We start from the raw sequence: 23,909 nt of genomic DNA on the forward strand, positions 1-23,909 counted from the left end.
CTCTAAACAGTTTCTAAAGTAGGAAAAGGATTACTAGTTTACTTCATCGATGTCGCTTTTCGCCATATTTATAGTTTGTACTTTTGAGCGTGTTTTTTTTAGCAAAATTTTCTCAACAGTTGTCTTTGTCTAACTAACAACCTAAATAATTGTTTAATAAGTTAAATAAGCTAGTTTGAATTAGAGTTAAAACATTTTCTATAATATATTATTTATAAACATAATTTTTGTTTATTAGTCTAACTTTTACGTTAAGCAGTGCTTAGTTGTAAATGTTTTAGAAAACTACACCACGGTAGGTATGAATGTCATAATTAAGTTCTTGAGAAGTAGATAAACAGATTAAGAAGTAGTCTATACATGGTTGCTAAAAAAAATTCAACTTGAGAAACCAAAAACTAAAAAGGAATTTTTAACAAACATTACTGAAAAACCTGGAATTTCTAGAAGTATAAAGATAAAACTTTGATTTGATACGAAAATTTTTTAAATATTTTGTACAACTTAGAAATGAATTTATTTGAAACACATTCAAAGTAGCATTACAGAATGTCTTGATTAATATTATACTACTAAATAACACAGTTTTTTTTCTTAAATTAAGTTTTATACTAAAAATAGACAAAACAACTTGTACTTTCAAAATCCTTGAAAAAAATCAGAAAACCTTAAAAAAAAAACTATTGGCAACCCTGTCTGTGGCAACAAAGAAAAAGCCTTTTCCCACACCTTTTTAGCTAATATAGTCAATCGAGTTACAATAACAGCTACGAAACATATGACCGCTTATTGAAGTACAAGTCTTACGCATTACAATCCGAACCTCCAAATTATGCAACCAACTGTTGGTTTTATCATCACCATTAAGTTAAAAAAAGGCTAGATTTAATTTAAGTTTTTCGAATGAAAAGTAACTTATGAAATAATTAGAATTTTGTTACAACACTTATACCAAAACTAAAATCAAGTTATTTTGACTGCATTCAAATTAGTATAAGTTGAAAAAGTCGCTAAATTTGTTAAAGCTAACTTTTATTGTTCTGTTTTAAGTATAATTATAAGAAATATAATTAGAATGAAATAGTTTTGTTTCTAATAGACAAATGAAAGCTGGTATATATCAACTATACAATGCAAATGAAATAAAAGCTAAAAAGATACTAAAGTTTGATTAGAATATTTATTTTACTAATTTATTAAGTTTTTGACTATGTCAATACATTAATTACAGTATACTACCGCTTAAGTACGCACTTTTTTTGGTACGCACCTCGCCTTAAGTACGCACTTACCTAGAAAGACAAAAAAATCTAAATTTTCTTAGACTTAGACTTTTTCTAAAGACTTGTTCCATAGAGTCATTTTCTGACGCTTTCCATCTATTTTCTAAATTTCTCTAAATTTTCTTAAATTTCTAAATATTTTTTATTCAAAAACTTTCAGAATATCTGCAAAAGAAAGGCTAATTTCAATGTGACATAATACAAAAACTAGTTAACCACAAAAACTAGGTACAATTTTTATAAAGTCAAAATAAAAATATAAAACGTAGGAAGAGCAAAAAAAAACTAAAGTTAAAAAAGAAAATAATGAGCATCTTATCATTGTGCACTTATACTATCAATGTTTCTACTGATATAAACTTTCTTACAAAAACAGTCCTGAAAAATTTTTTATTCAAAAAAAAAATCAAACACTTTTTAGCTAATGGAAAATTATAATAAATGTATTAACTAAACTAAACTTAGCTTGACTAACATTATGTAGAAATTTTTTATAAAAAAATAAATAATTTTAAAATCTATTAAAAATTTTTGCAGATTAGAATTATGAATCAAATGTTATTTAAAATAAAAACACTTGTTTATTTGGCTTAATTATTTGGTGGCTAGTTGTAAGAAAGTAAAAAACAACTAAATTTCATATTATACTATGTCGTCAAAAAGTACGCACTACCCGTGCTAAGTACGCACTTTTTGGTCGAGTTCAATTTGCGTACTTAAGCGGTAGTCTACTGTAATATTAGAAAAATATTTAAATTAAGTATGTAAGTTTTTAATATACACATTTAACCAATAATGCAAAAACCAATAATGTTTTGAAATAGTAATTTTGATGTGAAAGAACTACGTTACATTCAAATAAATGTTTTACTTTACCAAGACATTAGTTGTATCACTTTCATTGATTTATATACTTTATAATGCAAACATACAGCTACTTCAGTATGCGAATTAAGCGATCTTATTTTAGAAAATAACCCTAGGCTGATGACTATGTCTGAATGATATTTTGCTAAACTGATGGAGTCAATAGCAGTCATAAAATTACTCATTGGTGCCAAGATACATGAAGTTTATGAGCGAGCATTAGGACTATGATGAATTGTTTAGAACTTTTGTAACTCATATAGCAAATTAAGCACCTATATTTCCTCTACATTAGGTGAGTATGTAAAAAGTAATGTGACGAGCTTCGTGGAAGAAGCAACAAAAGACGTGTTATACTTGCATGTCTGTGGGACGATGAAAACTGCATAGAAGTTCTTAACACTAAAGGTAACTTTTGTAAGTAATCTTTTGATAAAGTTCTCTTTGTTGAAAGACAGAAAATGGTCATACAATAAGAAAATAACATAGATAATATAAGAAGATAGGTAATAAAATAAGAACATACTAAATAGTTTTAAATTTTTATACTTTTACTCACTTTCAACGAAGAAGATCTATGACTTTTTTTAAAATAATTTATGCTCTAAAGTTTGTGCTTATACCCATGTTTGTTTTTATATATTTAAAAAGTAAGACAGACATATGTTATATACAGTAGTTTTACCATTTCTCACTTATTGTTTCGTTATTGATCTGTTTATTTCGTTTTTGTAGTTTCTCTTGTAGAAAGAGCAACAAGAAAAATGTGAACGTATATGATCGTAAAAATCTAAATTTTAGGGAGGAGACGGTGTGGTGCCCATGGTAGACTATAATTTTCAAGATTATTATTGGCAGAAACGAGTTTAAAAAAGCATTTATTTATTTTAGTAATTAATCTAGTTATTTTATTTAAGTAAAATCAAAAATAAACTTAACTTTTGATCTTAAATTTATATTTCTAATACTTTTTAAATTAAAACTGATTAAAACTTGTCAACAAAGTATATGATTTAAGGCTCGATGACCAAAAGGTCATTTTCAACACCAATTCATTGACCATAGTTGTGAGCGTTCAGATTTTTTTTAATACAACTACAAGTATTTATATATCTACTATACCAGCAGGATTTTTATTGTACGTCAGAAAAAAGCTTAAAAGTGGTATAATATGATCTTGAAAAGTGAAATCTGATCGTACTTGTAACTCATTAGGTTATGATTATTGCTGATACTGAAAGGCCTGAACTTTTTCTGCTGCAAGTAATAACTTTTATTTAAAAAGGAAGGATTTAGTGTGGTAAATTTAAGACTGTTTGAGTTTTGTTTATCTTGTGCTTCAACATAGTTTTGTTTTTTAAATAACATGTCGTTGAAATTTACTTTATGTTTTTAGTTTGTATAAAGTTTTGAAAATCCTTCTCTAGATTTGTCTGTATCTTTTCAACTTATTTCAATCCACTATAGATAAAAGTTATTTTTGCTTTAAATGATTTGTTAGGTATGTCGAGTTTTTAAAAAAGTTGCTTTTTATAATGTATTTGAAATTGTAACTGGTTGTTTATCTTCATAAAAGTAGTAAGCAAATGACAAGGAGTTATTTTTCAAAAGTAGTATGATTATACTCTAGGTATGTCGAATTTTAATAAGTTTGAGTCTAAATTAGGATAATTTTCCAACACTATTCTAAACCTGACTTACAAAGTATGCATAGAAGTAGGTAGATTTACTGAACACAAGTAAATTAAAAAAAAAGAATAAGTGTAAAAGATACTTAAATTTCTTAAACTATAAAAATATATACTTAATATTCTGTTTGACTAACCTTTTTTAAGTACTTCATTGTGCACAAGTTTAAAAAAATTGAGAACTATATTATTAATTAATAAGATAAAACGAGTAAAATCGTATTTGAAAGAAGCCCAATAGTAGTTTTAGTACATTTACTTTTCATAGATTTTTGTTGTTACAAAGTTAAATATAGTTAGTAAAAACGTAGAATATGTATTTTGTATTAATTAAAGAATATGCATATTCTACCGACTAAATATATAACAAAACTTCATTAAGAAATCTTACACTTAAAGAAATGTAAGTTTAATAATCTTCCAGCGAGTAACTTATAATTTTTTTTTTCGTAAACCAAAAATAAGTAGCATTCTTCTTGGTCAACTTTTCTTCAATGTTTCATTAAGAGGTTTAAAAATGTATTTAGTAAGTTATGTAGTAAAAAACAAGTAGTTTATTACTGTGCAAAAGGTTTCCATTGCAAATGAAATTATTAAAGCATAAATTATAAGCCCTTGGGGGCCAAGCCACAAGAGGGTCATTAGTTTGAAAATTACACTAGATATTCTGGAGTTGATGATGAAAAGCAAAAAAAAATGGTCTTAGGTGTTTTTTGAGTAATTTTATTGGAGGGTCCACAGCTTTTTTAATTTCTTTAAAGGGGGCCTTTTGAAAAAAAGTTTGCGAAACCCTGCCCTACATAGTGTTTGACATTGGTAACATGTGGTTCACAAACTAGTGAACAACAGTTTGAACAAATAATAGCGTTTCAAGTAGTAAAAGTAACCTTAAAATATTTGGTGACGATTAAGTAACACCAGTAGATAATAAGCATTTTTGTAAATAAGTAGATCATTTTAATTACGTTAAAAACAGTAGTGAAACCGTTATTATCATTCCGATTTATTTGTTGTTACCATTATAAACTTTTCGCTGTCATATAACAAAACTGTTGTTTTTTAATTTAAAATATTCAAATAATAAAGTAAAGTAAACATATAATATAATCATTTTGTATAACAAAAAAAAAAATACATCTCTATGCAGGAATAAAAACTGTGATACAAAATTTAATACAGAAATTAATTTTTCAATGAAAACTTTATATTTTAAACAAAAAGGCTAAAATATTTTTTTTTAATTGTAAACACTAAATGATGTTGGTTATTGCAAATTAAGAAGAAATATATAGTAATACTCTAAAAAAAATTAAAGCAGCAATAAAGTTTTAAGCAATCAGAAAAACCACACAAAAGAAAAGCTTTTGAATCGCGATAATTAGTTTTTAAACTGTTATTATAAAAAGTAACATATTTTCATTGCTTCCGTAAACACGTCTCATCAACATAACAAAATAATTTGTAGTAATTTGTATATAACTTGATATTATGAAAAATGACTCAAGTATAAACTTAAAGAACTTATACTTAACTTCTTTAAAATTTTATAGTAAAGATTTATAAAGAAAAAAGTTTTAAAGTTATGCAAAAAAGAAACTTTTACACAATTGTTTTTAAAAATATGTGTTTGATGAAAAAACATAAAATATTTATGGGTCAACTAGTATCAAGAAACCAGTTTAAAAACTAAGCATTTAAATTAAAAAATGTAGTAAAATAACACAGTTGTATCTTTATACATTTAAAGTGGAGTTGATTAAAAAATAAACTATAATAAATTTAATTAGCAGTTTCAGAAGTAGGAGTCGCGTTTGAGTTTTTGTTAGCTAATTGCAATTCTAATTCTTCAACTCTTTTCTTCAGCATTTCTCTAATGTCAAGAAGTTGCTTGTTTCGTTCCTCCAACGGCTCCTATGTTTGAGAATATTATATAAACTAAATTAAACTTTAGCAATGTACTTAATATTTTACAAATCTTATTAGTTATAAAATTAAAAACACATTTGAAAAACAAGGCTCTACTTGACATATGATATAGCGTTTTAATATTTTAGATTTTGTTAATTTAAAACTTTCAAGAACAAAACACAATACAAAATATTTATTTTTCTATATTCAATCAAAATAGGTGATATGTCTGCAACATAAGTCATGTGTACATGTATAGTAATAAAAAACAACTGAAGGACTATAAAACATTATTAATAAATCTGATAATTCAATGGATAAATAACTATTTTATTAGATAGATTAGACCTTTTATAGTTCACAGTTTGTTTATTTTGTTCACAATATTTTTTAAAATAAAACAAACAAACATTGAGCTTGTAAATCATAAAATAAATTTGAGCGACGTCATTAAACTTGCAAAATCTAATTCATACAAAACTCATTACCTGGCATTTCGACGACGGGTTCCACCTCGCGTAGTAATTGGTCCACAGCTTGAGGTGCCTCGTGGCCGCGATCGGCAGAATGACGTGGTTGTTGTACGCGGGCGTGTACAGCGGGTTGAGAAAGTCCCTGCGGTTGGTGAGGACCACGGACCAAAGAGACCTGGTTTCCTTGGCCAACTTCAGCTTCACCCTCTCCCTTTGGCAGTTGCAGAGGAAAGTTCCGAACAAGCAGGAGTACAGATGGTCGAGGACGAATATGAGGAACTTTTCGTTGAACTCGAACGCAGTGCGGAACTGTTTGCAGTTTTTTAATTATCTTTAAACAAAACTAGATTATTAGTTTAAGCTAGTTTACAAACTTAAATAAAAGATTCACCTTAATTTATTAAGTTAAATGAAAAACAGTTAACACTCAAAACTGCTTGGTTTAAATATAAAGGTACCATATGTATAAACAAAATATAATTACTTAATTCGAGTTTAAAGATGATCAAAGTAGTAAATGTGCTTAAAAATATTTTTCACTCCCAAAGAACTTGGAAAATAATGAGCTTTGTACACTATATAAGAATTTATTTTATAACACACATTTTATATACGTGAGCTAAAATTATCAATCAAAATTCCTTTCAAACCTGATCATAAATTTGAAAGACGCAGTCAACAAACTGAACGAAAATAGGACTTCTTTCATCACTGTGCTGCTTGTCGCCGTGACCTATTCTCTGTTGAAACTTGTGACCGAAACTTAACCACTCTTTTTCTACTAGCACCTATAAAAACACAATAATTAAAACTTAATTGACAGCACTTTCTCAGGCTATAAAAGTATTAATTAATGTTAGTAAAGTACAAGTTTTTAATAACTGACTTTTAGCTTCAAAACAACAACGAGTATATTTATTTTAGTCTTTAAGTACCGTTTTGTTTGTGCTTATTAAACAGAGTAAAGTGTTTCTAAAAATCACTAAAGTACTTTTACTAAATATTTAACAAGACTAATTTACCGATTTTTTATTAAAAAAAAACTTAGTGTTTAAAATAAATGTTTAGGAATAAAAGATATATTTGTAAACATTTTCAATCAAACTCTAAGCTGGGTGATAAAGTATTTGAAAATCAGCGTAAACAAATACGCGTAAAAATTGGACAAAATTTCAAAGTAACCATGGACAAAAATTACCTTATTCTTTTAGACAAAAACAAAATCTCTATAAATTTTATGAAGAATTCCATAAGCTTTAGTAGTAGAGTTATATACTTCAAGTAAGCATTTACTAATTTAACTGTAAAATCTAACGATATATACAGTTATAACGTTAAGCTAAAAACCTTATAACAAAAAACAATCACAAAAAAGATATAACGGAAGACTAAGTATAAGTTAATTATCAAAGTAAATATATACTTTACCAAATTAAACAATAGCTTTCTTTTAACTTAGATGGTAAAATTAGTTAAACATAAAAATATGTGTTCACTAAAAACACTATAAAATAAATGTTATGATCAAAAAATACTTATACAAAAAAGATTTTTAAAATAACCAGTAGTATTAGATATATTATAAAAAATAGCTGTTGTACAAAAACATGACTAAGTATAGAAATTTCTATGTAACAAAAAATGTATTGACCATAATACATATGACGTATACACAAATAAAAAAAATATATCCAAAGACTTTTAAAGCAAACCATGAAGCCGTTCAACGTGCGGTAGTAAGAATCCAGCATGATCATTGAGAGACTGGTCAGCTGCGAAGTTCTGTCCCACCCGTCTGAGCAGTGCACCAGCACAGACGACTTGCCGCTCTCAACTCGATCCGCTATTCGCGTTGCTGCTGCCAACACCAACTGTGCAAAATTTCAACAAGTTTCAGTTTCATGCTCATAAATATAAGTTAAGGAAACCTTTGTGTGATAATTAGCACTTAGATAAAACATAGTTTTCAGTTTCAAGCTGAAAAATATTATTAATAAAAAGGTTGAGATTTACAAGATTGAAAATCATTAATAAAGTTTTATTGAATCGATTTTAAGGCTAAAGCTAGTTTACATTATATTTAATTTTAATCTTCAAATTACAACAAACAAAATATATTGTTTCTTTTTACATAATCTAAAGAACAAACATTTTCAAAGCTGCTGTATTTTGTAGTAAAATAACTTAAATATAAATACTTACTGTTTATTGTGTTGTAAGAAGTATTACTATATGCCAAAAAACATAAATTTATAAGGTAAAAGTTTGAAAAACTACACCTTTTATTTTGAGACAATTTTACTAACTAAGTATTGGCAGAAATTAATTTAAAATTTTGTTTAGCTTCTTGTCGTTTGACTTAAAAATATTTATTAATACTAAATATTTTAAGCTTTAAACTTACAAGTCAATACTTTGAAAGAAAAAATAAAAACAAAAAACTACAGTTTTGCATAAAAACTTAAACATATATTATATACGGTTGCGACTCTTTAAGCATAGACAAACTATTTTAAGTCATATAAAACTAACTGATTATATATTAACCTCAGTCAATCTCTGTTTATTACTAAATCATTTCAAATTAAACTATTTTTACATTAAACTTAAATTTAAAAAGTATTGTTTTAAAACACAAATTTTAGTAGCATTGCAGATTTTTAATGATTTAAACTTAATAGCTTACGTTAACTTTATTTTCTTGTTAATAAAGTTATAAAACAGTAATCGAATTTATCTAGCTCAATATAAAACTTTTAACCAGATTTAGAAAATTTAATAACTATCAAGGAGCACAACTCAGGTTTTTTTTTTTATATAAAAAACAAAACATAAAAAAACTAACCAAAAGATAAATCCTTTTAGCAAAACTAGTACATTATAACCTGAAGCTTTTTCATGACTTTGGAAATTAATTTTTACATAATATATTCAATTTACTTTAAAATGGATAAATATATATATATAACTATTCAAAATATAAATGTAATCGTTTGTTAACAAAAGATCGTAGCGAAACATGTTCACTGGAACATATAATAATAACAAATTATACAGTATCCTTTTTTTGTTATACTAACACATGTTTCTCTGTGTTAACGGATTAAACACTTCAACGGAGCTCTGTCAAAAAATAAATACTGTAAGGCAGGGACGTAGCTAGCTCTAAAAAGTTACGAATCTGCAAAAAAAAAACAAGAATAATGTGTGATGACGTCATAACGGGAATAGAGTAGTTTTAACTACCTTTAATTCTGTATGAAAGTGTGCAGTTTTATTAAAAGTTTAAAAATAAATAGAATGTTGAAGTGTAATGAATAACTGAATACAAGGCAAGTTGTACTGCTCTTGACCCCCTATAATTCTTTATGTGTTGAAACGTTTATGAGCCTATAAAACCTTTCATTTAAAATAAAAATATTAATAAAGAATTTAACTTTAATAGTATTACTGATAGGCCTAAAATATATAAACTTGAAAACAGTTTCCCCACTTCAGAAAATATTTGCAAAAATTGTTGCTTTTATTAAAATTAAATTACTAAAGTTCAAGAGTTGAATAAAAAACAAAAAGGATATAAAAAAAAAGTTCATTAGATAAAATTCAGATGTACAATTACTTTATTTTGTCAAAAATAATTCATAAAGAAAGGAAGAGTACACGTCTTTGTAAATGTTATTACTAGCTTTGGTAGCACAAAGATTTAAACTGTAAAAAAGAATAAAACATTTTCTTATAAAAAAAAACTTGTTAAATAAAAGCTGTAAAAAAGAATCAAACTTTTTGTTTACAAAAAAAACTTGTTAAATAAAACAACTTATTTAAATAACAACAAACCTTGAATGTTAAACATTAATATTTTTCAGATACAATTTGAAACATATAAATAAATTCAAACATAAAGATTTTTAAACATAAAATATATAAGTTTTTTTTTTAAACTTGTTATGAATTAATAATACAACTATACACTTGTTAAAATAACTAGTACTAACTTATTCTTTTTAATCTTAGATTGAAAAAGTTATATAAAACTTATTTTAAAACTTTTTATCATTTATCAAACATAGATTAAAGAATTAAACTGATATATTTTTTAAATTTAGTAAACCACTCTAAAATTTATAAACTTATTTTAAAACAACAGATACAATCCATAATCTTGATACATTTAAAGAAAATATAAAATATAAAAATTTTCATATTGTAAACAACAATGCTTGTAGAAAAATAAAATTTACAGTAATATTTAAAATCAAGTTGAAACAAACTTTATATTTTACATAATTGTCTGAAAACATCATTCAAAGGGCTTTTTCTTGAAATAATTATCTGGAACTCATTGTAACAAACTGAACTTCAGATTGATTGACTTTGTTAATAGCTTTGAGTGTTAATGGTATCAAGTGGGTGTTTTTACTTTCAAATGATATTTGCATAATTTTAACCTTAGAAAACTTAACTTTTAAACTTAGTTTTAAAAATCTGTGAAACAACTAAATTTGTTTAAATCCACACATAGTGTACCAAGTTTACAGTAGTAATACAAATAAAACTCAAAAACAATTTTCAAAATGTAAAGCTAACTAGAAAATACAAATGTACTAACTTAATTTTTTGTAATTTTGTAAACTACTTAAAAATTTTATTATAAAGATGAAAAAAACATAGATAATGAAAAACCTTTGAAATTTGGGAATAAAACCAAAAACTCTGAAAACTTTTCATATAATAAGACAAAATGCATAGAAAACAAACTCATTGTAAACATATAATATAACAATACAAGTAAAATGATATTAACAACAGCTCTACCCTATGACCATTAGCAATTCGAGGATTTTATTTTTGAATTTTTCTTCTTATTTTTTGAAATAAGACTAACTTTTCAAATTTATCAATGTTTTTTTACAAAATTGGTTATAAAATAAAAAAAATATTAAAACTAGCTAGCAAAATCTCATTCAAATTTAGAAAAACTCTTTTAACTTTGCTAAAAAATGTAAAAAAAACTTTAACTGAGGTAAGTATTTATAAAATCTTTAAAACAAGTTTTAATTAAAAAATAAAGTTCTAAAATATAAAAAAGTAATATTTTTTTTATATTATTCTTAAAAAATGTTTATATTATTGAGTTTTTCATTTTTTCTTCTTGTTGCAAGCTATTTGTCTTATTGTGTTGTTTTTTCTGATGTAATACATGCTAATTTTCTTGATAAAACTTCAGGAAATGAGATTATTATCACTGTTTCAAAAGTTTGTCACTTTTTTATATTTGTTAACCACGGGGATTTAATCTTAAAACATTCAATTTAGAGAGTCAATTTGATTTAAAACAAAAGTTAATTCTTCATGTTACTTTATTTTGAGGTTCATCTATTCTAAAATTTATCTTTTCATATATCTTCTATCTGTATTTGCTCTTTTGTAAGACAAAAAAATGTAAATTTCAAAAAATGTCAAGTTCTTTTTGACTCACCACAAACATTTTAATAGTACAAGATCCTCTCACACTTACTTTTTTTTATTTTCTCACATCATTTAAACCAAATCTACAGCCTCTAAATGGATTTTTTTTACAATTTTTTGCTATTTGATAATAGATTTTTACACCAAGCTATTTGTATACAATTTAGATGTATTCAATTTGTTCAATATTTACGACACTAAAAATGCTAGAGAATCCGTAAAAATAAAATTATTTCTCAGGAGAGCAAAACTAAATATAAACGAATACTTTAAGGAAGTTTATCAGTACTTCCTTCATTTTCATGTAAGTAGTTTATATTATGACTTGTTATTTTATTTTGTATTTTTACTTTAATTTATTTAATTTAGACTTAATAATTACAAGTATTATATATTTTTTAACAGTCGGATTTAACATTAAGTATTTTATCTATTTTTAACCATTAACCTATAAAAATCTATAGCAATTATTTTTATTTTTAATGGACACATGTATATACCTACTTTAGCTTCTATTCTTTCCTTACAGTATTTATTTTTCACAGAGCTCCGTTGAAGTGTGTTAATCCGTTAACACACAGAAACATGTGTTAGTGTAATAAAAGAAGGATACTGTATAATTTGTTATTATTAAAATATATATATAAACGTTTATTATAAACTTACGCATAAATTTCATAAAATTGACCATAACTAAACATAATTTAAAAATATTTGAGCAAAAAATTAGTATGAAAAATAAAATATGTGAAGTGCTCAACAAGAAAAATAAATTATGTTTTAAAAACCGTTTCATTCAAACTTTCGAAAAGTTAAAAATGGCATTTATTATTAAAATAAAGCCAATTTTAGAGAAAAAATTCAGTTTGAGAATTTTTTTTTTGTCAAAAAACTTTTCTGCATCTAACAAAAACCAAAGAAATTTACAAATATGAACAAGTAATTAAAATTGTTTAAATGTTAAGCAACCCTGCTTCGAGTTCTTTCACAATATTCTAATACTAACTTTTATATGATGGAGCCAACCGGTTTGTTCGAGTGAGGTGAGACAGTTCTTATCGTTGTGATTGTAGCACACGTCGTGCAACTTTCTCATAGATTCGCGCATAACGTGAATGTTGTGGATGTCACAGAACTTCAGCTCCATCGTCGGGTAAGCATCGCCCGTCTCATATCCACCACCTCTGGCCTTTAAAAATGTACATTGTAAGTAAATAGAGTTTTTTAGTAAGTTGGTAGCATGCAGCATTAATGGTGTTTTTCACTATTTTCTGTGGTTAACTTTGCGGTTGAATTGCAATAGAGAATATACTAAGTATATTAGAACTTATTATTCAATATGAGTGAAAAAAGTTAAATGACTACCTGGAAAACTTTTTGGTTTAAATAACTTAAAAAAAATTAATCTTAAATTTAACATTTACTTTTTAACAATAAACACACTAATCTTTAGGAATACCAAAGTAAAAAGTATATAGAATTCAGAAAACAACTTAGAATGTTTACTTGCAAGTAAAAGTTTCATGAATCTATATAACAAAAAAACTACCAGAATATAGCTATTACTGCTTTTAAAAAAATTAAAATAAGCTTTTAAGCTACATATTTGAAAACTGCAAACATTTACAATTTATTATATAATAGTATTTTTCAGTACAATAATAAAACAAAACATTTTTCTTAGAGTATATCCACGTGAAAAACATTTAAAGATAGCTACACACTTTTTAAAAGATGTCTAAAAGATTTTTGATAGACATTATGTGAATCTAATATATAAAATCAAAAAGTAAGGTAAGATGAGAATAATTTCATTACACAGTTCATGTTTAAGCTTTATATTTAATTATCTGACTAAAAATTAAGAAAAAGCATAACAAGTGTCAAAAAAACTTACACAATGAAAATAGATTAAGTTGAAATATGCTCTACTTGAGATAAAACTTTATAACTCATGATGATTTATGGATAGTAGAGTGTATTGTACTATCAATAATTAAAAAGTAGACAAAATATCAATACAACGCTTTTTTTAACTGTTTTATGCACGTTTTCTAAACAACAACAATAGCAACTTATTGATAAGCATAAACTTATTAAGGAAACGTGAGTAAAAATAAAAAAAACTAATATATATTTCATGCATCAAAAAAAAACTTTCTTAACTGGTAGTATCTCAAATATTAAAAGTACTTTGAAAGTTGAGCTGAAACATGACAACACCGTACATATAACGAGTCAGACATAATTTGTTTAAAAAGCTAGAAACATTCAAAAAGTAACAACAAATTTAGTAAAAAATAATACAAAACATTTTCAAAAAGCTTCACGTTTAGAAACCAAGAATATACAATAAATAAATAAAAATGATCGAAACTTTCAATACTAACAACTATTTTATTTTCATTTTTTAATTTTGTACAGAAAGCAACCTACTAGATTGGCAAAAGCGTTTGCTTGGGGTCTGGCATCAAATATGAGCAGCTTGTGAGCGTGTGGATTGGCTTCCAGTATAAGGTGAAGGTATCTCTCATCCTCACGTGATCTCTTGCTCGCAATACCAACTAGCGGTTGACTGCATCGTGTTATTGTAGCCTGAAAAAATTTTTACAGTTAAATTTAAGTTTCTAATAGATTAAGATTTTTATGGTCAAAATAACAACCAAAAATGACAAATGATTAAAGGTAACATATTAAATGCTTATTTTTACTACAACTGAAAGTATATCTTTATTCTAATTTTATACTGTTTAGAAGAAAAAAACTGAAAATATATACAACCTGATAAAATTTTACTAACATTACTTTCAGGGTGAATCCAGCTCAAGACAGGAATTCTGCAACTACTTCTGAAATTAGACACTTTGTTTAAATCATCATCACTTGCAGCTGAAGGAACTGATAACTGAAATATAATAATATAAGCTTGAAATTAACATTAAAATTTATCAGCTTTTAATTATAAGCTATGAGAAAAGTAATCAAATGCAGTATCAATTAAGTAATCAACAAAATTTAATACTATGTACTGCTGTAAAAATACAATATAGTTTATATTACAACAGCTAAAATCAGCATAAGTAGCTTTTCTAATAAGTTTCAACCTACTTTTTGAGAAAAGATAACATTAAGAAGCCATTTGTTAAGAAATATTTTTTTAAAGAGTAAACTAAAATACCTATTGACATGGTTTCCCCTGGAAATACAAAAATACTTTCAAACCATTAAAAAGCTAACTGGCTTCAAAAAAACATTGTATAAACTCTACCTGCTAAAAGGCGCTCTAACATAGAGTTTTATCTATTAATCTATCTTAAATACTTTTTTACTAAACTGACTTAAAATTTACCCTGCTGGATTCTTGTAGAGCTTTCTGTAAACGACCGGATTGGAACGAAATACAATTGTTAGCCATTTGTATGAGTTAAAACTAAATCATTTAATTGTTATAGACCTGAATGGTGTAAAGTATTGTCAAAGGCAAACACTTTCACTTACTTTTGATAGAAATTTTTTAGTTGTTTTCTTATTGTAGATTTACATTCGTTAAAATAATAAACTATTATAAAGTTGTTTGTGGGAATTATTTAAATTATTTTAAAGTATTCACTAACATATAGTTAAAAGTCTACCGAATTGGATATAGGAGCAAGGTTTTAGTAGATCATTATTATAGGTTTAGACGTTCAAGGTCAGTTGAATGATTTAGTTAATTTATTTTTATAGTAATTTCAGAATTTTATTCATCAATTTAGACTAATATTAACCCTAACCTTCGTTAATCAAAGTCCAGATGACTTATAACCAGACTAAAAAACGTAAACTCTTAGATGATTTAGTAGTACAAAATAGAACTTTTTAGTACATTTAAAGTTTTTAAATTTCAAATTAATTAAGTAGATATGGCACCTAGAAAATATAATATAGATTCTAGTGTTTGGAACTTGAACTGTTATGAAACCATCAGGTTTTGTATGCAAAGTTTTTCAGTTTTGACTGAAATTTTTTCTAACCCCTGTTGACTGGCACTAACTTGGGCTTAGAAATAGATGAAATCTATCAGTTTAGCTAATATGGCATAGCTAATTATTAAAGAACTTTTAAGTACATTTTCTACTTTTCAATGGCAGATTTTTTATTGTATTTGGCCTCTTGGTAATATCATAAGAATTTGGGTTGTAAAAACAACTTAAACTGTCATGTAACTGCTACAGAAATTTTTAAAACTTTACTTTAGGATTGCTAGCTAACTAAATCTTGAATTTTTGAAAGAATTTAAACTACAGCAACTTTTTGAGTTTTAAATAAACCTATTTTATAATAGCAAAATGCATAAAGCAAAAATATTTTAGAAAGCTTCTACGTTGGGTCTGAAAAAACTCCATTCCAAAAATTTTTTTTTATATATAGAACGTTTGATTTTCAAAATTTTCATGAACTTTATAAACTTTCAAGCATTTGTACAGACATGTACATGATATTTTGCTAATGTTGCCTTAATTTTAATAAAATTACTTTTTATTACACAATTAATATTTTGTTTAGAAATAAATTAGGAATTTAATAATCTACACATTAAAAAACCAGATTGTCAAATTTTTCATATTCATTAAATATTTCAACCAATATTTCAAAAAAAAATGATTATTCTGATCTGGCCTGTCACATACAATGTACATATAATTTAAGTAATAGAATACAGAAAAAATAAATAATCACTGTTGGTTGTTGAAGTTTTTTTTTTGTTCAGTAAAATAGCTCATAAAGTAACAAAAAAAAAACTAACTATATTTTTTTTAATCTATATGAAAAAAGTTTATATTGTTTAAAAACTTGTATATGATTTTAACAACCATAATATTAAAAGTTATACATTAACAAAACTTGGTTAAAACATTACTTAATAAAAATTTTAGAATTTTATTTTTCTAGCAGTATCGAACTTATCTAATAAAAAAAGTAAAAGATCATAGTGGTGTTAGTTTTAGCAAAAATAAACTAAATGAAAGTTTATTAAGCAACAATAAAATATATTAGTATATAATTATAACATGCTTATTTGAACTACATTATATTTTATTCCCCTGTGAACCTGTTAAATAAACACACAATAATAAAAATAAATAAACAATATTTTGCGTAAACAATAACTTAAAAATAACTTAGTTCTTTTGTATAAAAAAAAGACTATTAAACTATAAGTGATAACTAAAGCTACATGAAAAAAGCAATTAAATAATATATAAAGAACTATTTTTTGCTGTACTGAAAAAGTTTTTAAACCTTATTAAAATCAATAAAATTTCCTAGTGACAAAATTATTTTCTTAATGTTTTAAATAAGAATAAACAAATTTATTATTGTTTTTGACTATTTTGTAAGAAATTACAATATTTTTGACTTTTTCTGACTTAGTAGCAACCAAATACTCAATAAATTACCACTACCTTATATGGTTACAGTAAAAAAATCACAATTTACAGTCAAGTTTTGACCAAGTAATTATAAGCTAAGTTATTTTGAGTTCTTCTTAAACTTTTTACTAGCCTAAGAGAGTGTAACCATGTATTATATAAACCATGTATTGAATATTATATTTATTTAGTATGGAATTTTAAGAATCTGTTTTTACGAGTTTATAAAATACATGTTTGTTCCAGGAATAATCTCATAGAAATAAATAAACTAAATGACTTTAGAAGAAAGTATCAAACCTGAAGATTTGTTTTTAAAATATGTAAAGCAAAAAAAAAGGTTTTAAACATAATTACTTAGCAGTATAATAAAAATATTTTAAGTTTTCACGAAATTATATAACTAGTTTAATGCTGATTAAAATAAACATAAATATACTTTTTTTACAACACAATCTCTTCATTTAAAATTGTACTTTAAAATGGCTTCTCACCAAGTCAGGATAGCTTTCACATAACTCATATTTATTGTTTGCTTTAGTGAGTCGCCACCCATCAACTGGAAGCCCAAGCCTGGTAAACTCAGCTTGAGCTTTATATATATTCCAACCTGATACATACTGACCATCCAAGTTGAAGTCTTCTTTATATGAGAATGCAAAGACCTAGATTGTTTAATTATTATTTATAAAATATAAGTACGCAGTTTTAATAAAATTCTCATATTTCATGCTAACAAAAACCAAAACCAAATACAAGAACATAAAGCTAAACACACTAACACATAAATGTTTTTTAAGTTAAGTCAATAATTAAAAATACAACTGATGATATTGCCAATATAACTTGAAAACTAAGCTACAGTGTGTATTAAAAATTAAAATAAATAATTTTATAACTAATGTAGTTGTTATTAAAAGTGATAAATGTACTTGCTTTACCTTGATTTAGCAAACAGTTATAGATTTTAATACTTTAAATTAGTAAACAATTCAGTAGCAAAAAGGAGTATACTTTAACTAAATTGAGACTTTATCTGTGATGTACTAACCGTAAAATATATTAATTTAGTGAAAGTAAGTTAGTATTTAATAAATATTTATCTAATCTAGTATTTTTTAAATTCCAACAAGTTAAAAAAAAGGCAAAAGTTATCCAACTGGTTATTTTTTATCTTTAAGGCCATAGAAGCTAAAATTGGGCCTATTTTGTATTTTTTATTTTATGTGATTGAAAATTTTCTTTTAAACTGACTTTAATATAAAATTTAATTTAAAATTACTTTCTTATGGAAAATTACTAAAACTTCATACTTTAAATTTAATATAAAAGCTGACAACAATTCTTGTTTAAAAATTCCTTGACCCATTTATGGCCTTAATTTATAAATTTTAGATTAAAAGTGTTCTTGATATTTTAAGCTTTAAATTTAAAAACTTAAACCTGTATCTAATAAAGTATGTATTTAATTCAATATAATTATTTATTTTTTTTTATGTTCTGTAAGTCTTCATTTAAAACTCATGTATTCCTTAGGTTATGTATGTTACTTTCAAAATTATATAGTTGTTAGTCGTAAGGTCTTTTTTAATCCTTATATAACAAAAAATTTAAAACACTTGTTTTAACTTATACTAGGTTCACATCAAAATGGCTAGACTATAATAAAAACTTATTTTTTCTTCTCTGACTTAAGTATATTACTTCTACTTTATTTACTCAAAAAGTTAAGATAGCTTTTGTTGTATATTTCAATTTAATCATTATAATAATGTTGACTTTTTTTTAATCCAAGACATGCAAAATATTTTATAGTTATAAAATATAAAATCTATCAACAAACCTGCTTTAAACCAGACGAAGATGGAAAGCACATTTCTTGTAACTTTTCAAACATTGCTTTTCTTTGCTGATTTTCAGGCTTCAACAAGAAGCCAAATATTAAAGTTCTTAAGTCTTTACATACAATTTCAACACCATAAGGTGTTTTACCAGATCCTTGTCTAGGTGCATTATTTGCCTGCCCAACTTTTGTTACTCTGTTAACTGTGCATAATGGAATTACTATAGTGAAGGGCTTCTCCTGCAAATTATTGTAACTTGTCAATATTGGACTTAATGACTGTAACTTTAACAATAATAACTTGTATTTTTTCTGAGTTCTCTTACCACCCACTTTTAGAACTTCATTAAAAATAAAATGTTAATCATTTTTAAAGGTGGTGCTACCAAAGCATATGAAATAAAACTTTTTTTTTATTTACATATTAAAAGATTAACATACTAACTAATTAGTTAATTAAAAGAATCCTAAGTTTAGGATTTCCAATTAAAATAGATTTATGCAAATTGTATATTTTATTGCCGACCGGTTTTGGTGGCAAGAGATTGCAACCTTTTCAAGCAAAAATAAAATAAATATGGTTTCTCAATTTAAAAATAATTATTAACTACCTGTCCAGGTTTGCTATTTTTGACAAAGTATATTTTGTAGTTTGTAATAAAAAGTCTTCCTGAAATTGGTTGAGAGAAGGAACAAAAGTATATAATGTCACTGATAGTGTCATCTACTATTTCCTCACCGGGTAGTAGTGGTACCTCTGGTGTATTCTTTGAATTATTCATTGTCATAAATTAAATATTGTTATTAAAATTTCAACAATCTAAAAATGTTATAAAGGAATTTTTGTAATATAATTTTGTATAAAGATTTTTCAGCTTAAAAATACTAATAATATTAAATTTTAAAAATGTATATTTAAAAACTTTTTCAGAAAACCGACTTTTAATTAAAACTATGCATATACCACATATCTTATAAATATAGTCTTATTTTTTAATGGAACAATCTGGACGAGTATAAAAGTTTTTTATGATAAAGTTCAGATGGTTGTAAAATTTTTAATACAATAGTTAGAACAATAAAAAACATATTGAATCATAAATTTACATTTAACGACATGTCTGTTATAAAAAAGAATTGTTAGTGTTAGAGTCCTTTAGTTAATGGCCAATTCTTTGAAAAAGCAAACATATGTGTTATTTTAATATAAAATTCAAATTGTGATAAAAAATTTTAAAACATTATTTATAACAGTAAAAAGCAAACAGGATCAGAGATGTACATTTAAAACATGTCTGCAAAATATAAACTATTTTATAAAGGATTGTTTGTGTTTTGTAATAGTACTTTGTCCAGTATGTTTTTTTTTAATGTAAAAAGAGCTATTCTTATAAGTACCCTTAAGAAAATTTACTACCATTAAACTTTGTGTAATAAATTTTATTTAAAATAGAGATGTTTTAATCATTAATGACAACTAAAGCAGCAATTTCCAAACCAACAGTCAGTATTTATTCTAATAAAAAAAATTACAAGTGACTATTGTTTACCTCAGTTGTTCAATCTAGCCTACATTGCAAAACCATTATCAAAATATGCAAAACAGTTTTAACATTGTATATTATAAAAACTTTATAAGTTGAAAGGGTTAATGAATTAAAATAATGTAATAGTAATTTCAAAAAATATACTTAAGTCTATTATTTATTAACATCTTAATTAATTAGGTTGTCTACAACAAAATTGTTTAGAGATTGATAAAACAAAAGTAGAATATTATTTAAAGGTTGCAGTTTGAAAAGACTGTTGATAATTATAGAAAGAATAACAAATTTGACAATTAAGTTAGTGAAATAATACTAATATTTTTGAAAGCTTAACTTTCAAGTTTAATTTTTAAAGTTAGGGACATTCATTAACTTCTTTTGATAAAGGTAATGCTGTTTGTGGAGTGTTGTTAGATCTAAGTAAGGCATTTGACTGTGTGGACAGAGAAATTTTATTAAACAAGTTGGAATATTATGGAGTTAGGGGGAAAATGCTTAAATTTTTAGAATCATATCTCATTGAAAGAAAACAATTTGTAGATTTTGCAGGGCACACATCAATTTGTGAAAGTATCAAAGCAGGAGTGCCACAAGGCTCGGTTTTAGGACCCTTGTTCTTTCTGGTGTACATCAATAACTTACAGAATAATACAACACTAAAAATCATAAACTTCGCTGATGATACTTTATTATATACAACATTTAAGAAAAACACTTATAAAAAAGATAATGAATACCTAAACTCCCAATTAAAAAACGTATCAAGATGGTTAATGGACAACAGGCTTAGACTAAATGTAAATAAAACAAGATACATGCTCTTCCAATCCGGCAAGATTGATATTTGGAAAAACATAAACTTAGATATAAAAATTGGTAATTCAACTATATCAAAGGTAAACAATTATAAATATTTAGGTGTTACAATTGACAGTAATCTTAAATGGTCTAACCATATTGAAACATTAAAAACAAAATTATTAAAGACAATAGGTGTTTTATACAAAACACGGTACTATTTAAATCAAAACTCTTTGTATTACATTTTTAACTCACTTCTTATGAGTCATGTTAGATATGGATTACTTTGTTGGGGTAGAGCAAGCAGAACCAAAATTTCTGAGATCAATAAACTTATAAATAGAGCTGTAAGGTGCATACATTTTAAAAGTTGGAAGGAAAATATTAGTAGTATAAAAATATCAAAAAAAATTTTAGATGTTCAAAACATGTTTTGGTATGAATTAGGAGTGTTTATGTACAAATTCAAAAAAAGCATGTTGCCTGTTAATTTCAATCCTTACTTTACAAGTATAAACAAGATTCACAACCATTCAACGAGATTTTCAGAGACAAATTACTTTTTTCCTCGAGTAAATAGTCTTTACGGTTCTAAGTCCTTGTCATATCTTGGATGTAAGATATGGGAGGAAATTCCAAAAAGCTTAAAAGAACAAAACTATCTTATATCATTTCAATCTGGACTGAAAAATGTATTGCTCAGAAATCAATCAGACAAAAGTCGATCTTAATTTTCAGTTTTAAATAGTGTCTCATAAAATGATTCCTTAGTTATTAGGTTTTACTCTCTATTTATTTTTTTGAGAAAAATCAATTGTAGCTGTGTTGGCTGGGTGTGAGCAGAGTTGATTTGGTCTCTGGTATAGTTTTTGAACATTGAGATCTTAATTGGCTAAGATTTTTTTCTGGCTAAGATTCAAAAAAAAGACTGAAAACGTTCTGCTTGAATAACTTCATCGCGGCTAATGTTGGCTAAAGTAAAAACTGGCTAATGTTGGCTAAAGTAAAACTTGGCTAAGATTTTTTTCTGGCTAAGATTTAAAAAAATTAATAAAAAGCTAAAGTAACAATAAAAAGGCTTACAAACTGATGAAAAAATAAAAGCAAAAAACATAAATAAAAAAATTCAGTTTTAACTAATTTAAAACTCGAACTAAAAAAATTAAATCATAACAATTTAAAAAAAATCTAAACAAAAAAACTTAAGTTTTTAAACCTTATTAAATATAAATACTGTTGATGGTTATTATTTATTAAACTAAAAAAAGCTTTGAGAAAAATCATATCACTATTGACGATTTTAAAAATAGTAATAATAAAAGTAAAGTATTTTACGAAGTACCTTTTATATATTACATATCTATTATTAAAACTTCGCGAGTAATTGTTTTAAGAACCTTGTATATTAGGCAATCGAGTCATACACTATTGATGAATTTAAAAATATTATTAAAAAAAGTAAAGTACTTTACAAAGTACCTCTTATACATAAAAAATCTAATATTAAAACTTCGCGATATCTGTAAAAGTATATGTTTTAGAGCATAAAACTGTTCTTGCATGTAGAGTTTAAAAAGTAAGAACTTTATACAAATTACTATTTTAAGATAATAAAGTTTTTTTTTTCTAAATTTTAAGAGGTTAATTGTATCAAAGTAAAAATAATAAAAATAATTTGTTTCCATACGCCATTTTTTATAAATTAAGCTACATATACTTGTATCCTTTTTTTGATATAAACGTTTATTACCTAACTTTTATAAGTTAAGGTTTTAAATCTCTTTATATCTTGTATAAGTGAACACATAATTTAGTTTCTAAATAACTTAAAAATTATTTTGAGTAAACATTAAAACTTTTGAAAAAATATATATAACTGTTACATAAATTTAAATTACATTATTTAATCAGTACAGCCGTTGACATCCTTAAATTTAAATTCGACGAATTTAATTAAAATTTAATCGCGGGCATATTTTATTTAAAGTATTTTAAAACATTTATAAAACGATTTTGTAAAATATGTTATTAAAATTACTTTTGTTACATGAATAATCTGCGTTTAAAACTTAGTGCTGTATTAAAAAGAATTTGTTAAAGAACTAAACACTGTCCTTGCCATTATCATAACTTCCACAGTTATACTTGAAATCTTGTTAAACTATGTAAAATCGTTCTTAAATGTTACCTAACTTTACCAAAGAAACAAAATGTTTTCATATATTTTACTTAAATAGTTATAGTCTTTTTAAAATTACCTTTTTTACGTGGATGATCTGCTATTAAACTTAGCGCTGTAACAAAAAGCATATATTTAAGAACTTAACACTTTTTTTCTAGGGTTCATAACTTCTATGTTTTTACTTGAAATCTTGTCAAACTTTGTAAAATTGTTTTTAAATGTTAACAAAACGACCCATTTATACAAAATTTGTATATATATTGTACTTAAAAAGTTATAGTCTTTTAAAAATTACCTTTTTTACGTGAAGGATCTGCTATTAAACTTAGCGCTGTAACAAAAAGCATATGTTTAAAAATTTAACACTTTGTTTCTAGGGTTCATAACTTCTATGTTTTTACTTGAAATCTTGTCAAACTTTGTAAAGTTGTTTT

The 23,909-nt window shown here is 25.2% G+C and overlaps 1 protein-coding gene across 1 annotated transcript; it reads right to left on the reverse strand.

Annotated features, from left to right (window-relative positions):
- Positions 1-5,444: 5,444 nt before the first annotated feature.
- On the reverse strand, positions 5,445-19,761 carry LOC145831850 (phosphatidylinositol-3,5-bisphosphate 3-phosphatase MTMR2-like). Its single transcript, XM_082939196.1, has 10 exons — positions 19,557-19,761; positions 18,946-19,185; positions 17,597-17,767; positions 14,489-14,593; positions 14,125-14,283; positions 12,695-12,877; positions 7,932-8,090; positions 6,870-7,007; positions 6,235-6,528; positions 5,445-5,749 (listed from the first exon to the last, which is right to left on the reverse strand). The coding sequence occupies exons 1-10, from the start codon at positions 19,731-19,733 to the stop codon at positions 5,618-5,620; spliced, it is 1,758 nt and encodes a 585-aa protein (XP_082795322.1). The 5' UTR covers positions 19,734-19,761; the 3' UTR covers positions 5,445-5,617.
- Positions 19,762-23,909: the final 4,148 nt, after the last annotated feature.

Source organism: Thalia democratica, chromosome 1 (assembly GCF_965202585.1).
Source record: "Thalia democratica chromosome 1, ktThaDemo2.hap1.1, whole genome shotgun sequence".
NCBI classification, from domain to species: Eukaryota; Metazoa; Chordata; class Thaliacea; order Salpida; family Salpidae; genus Thalia; species Thalia democratica.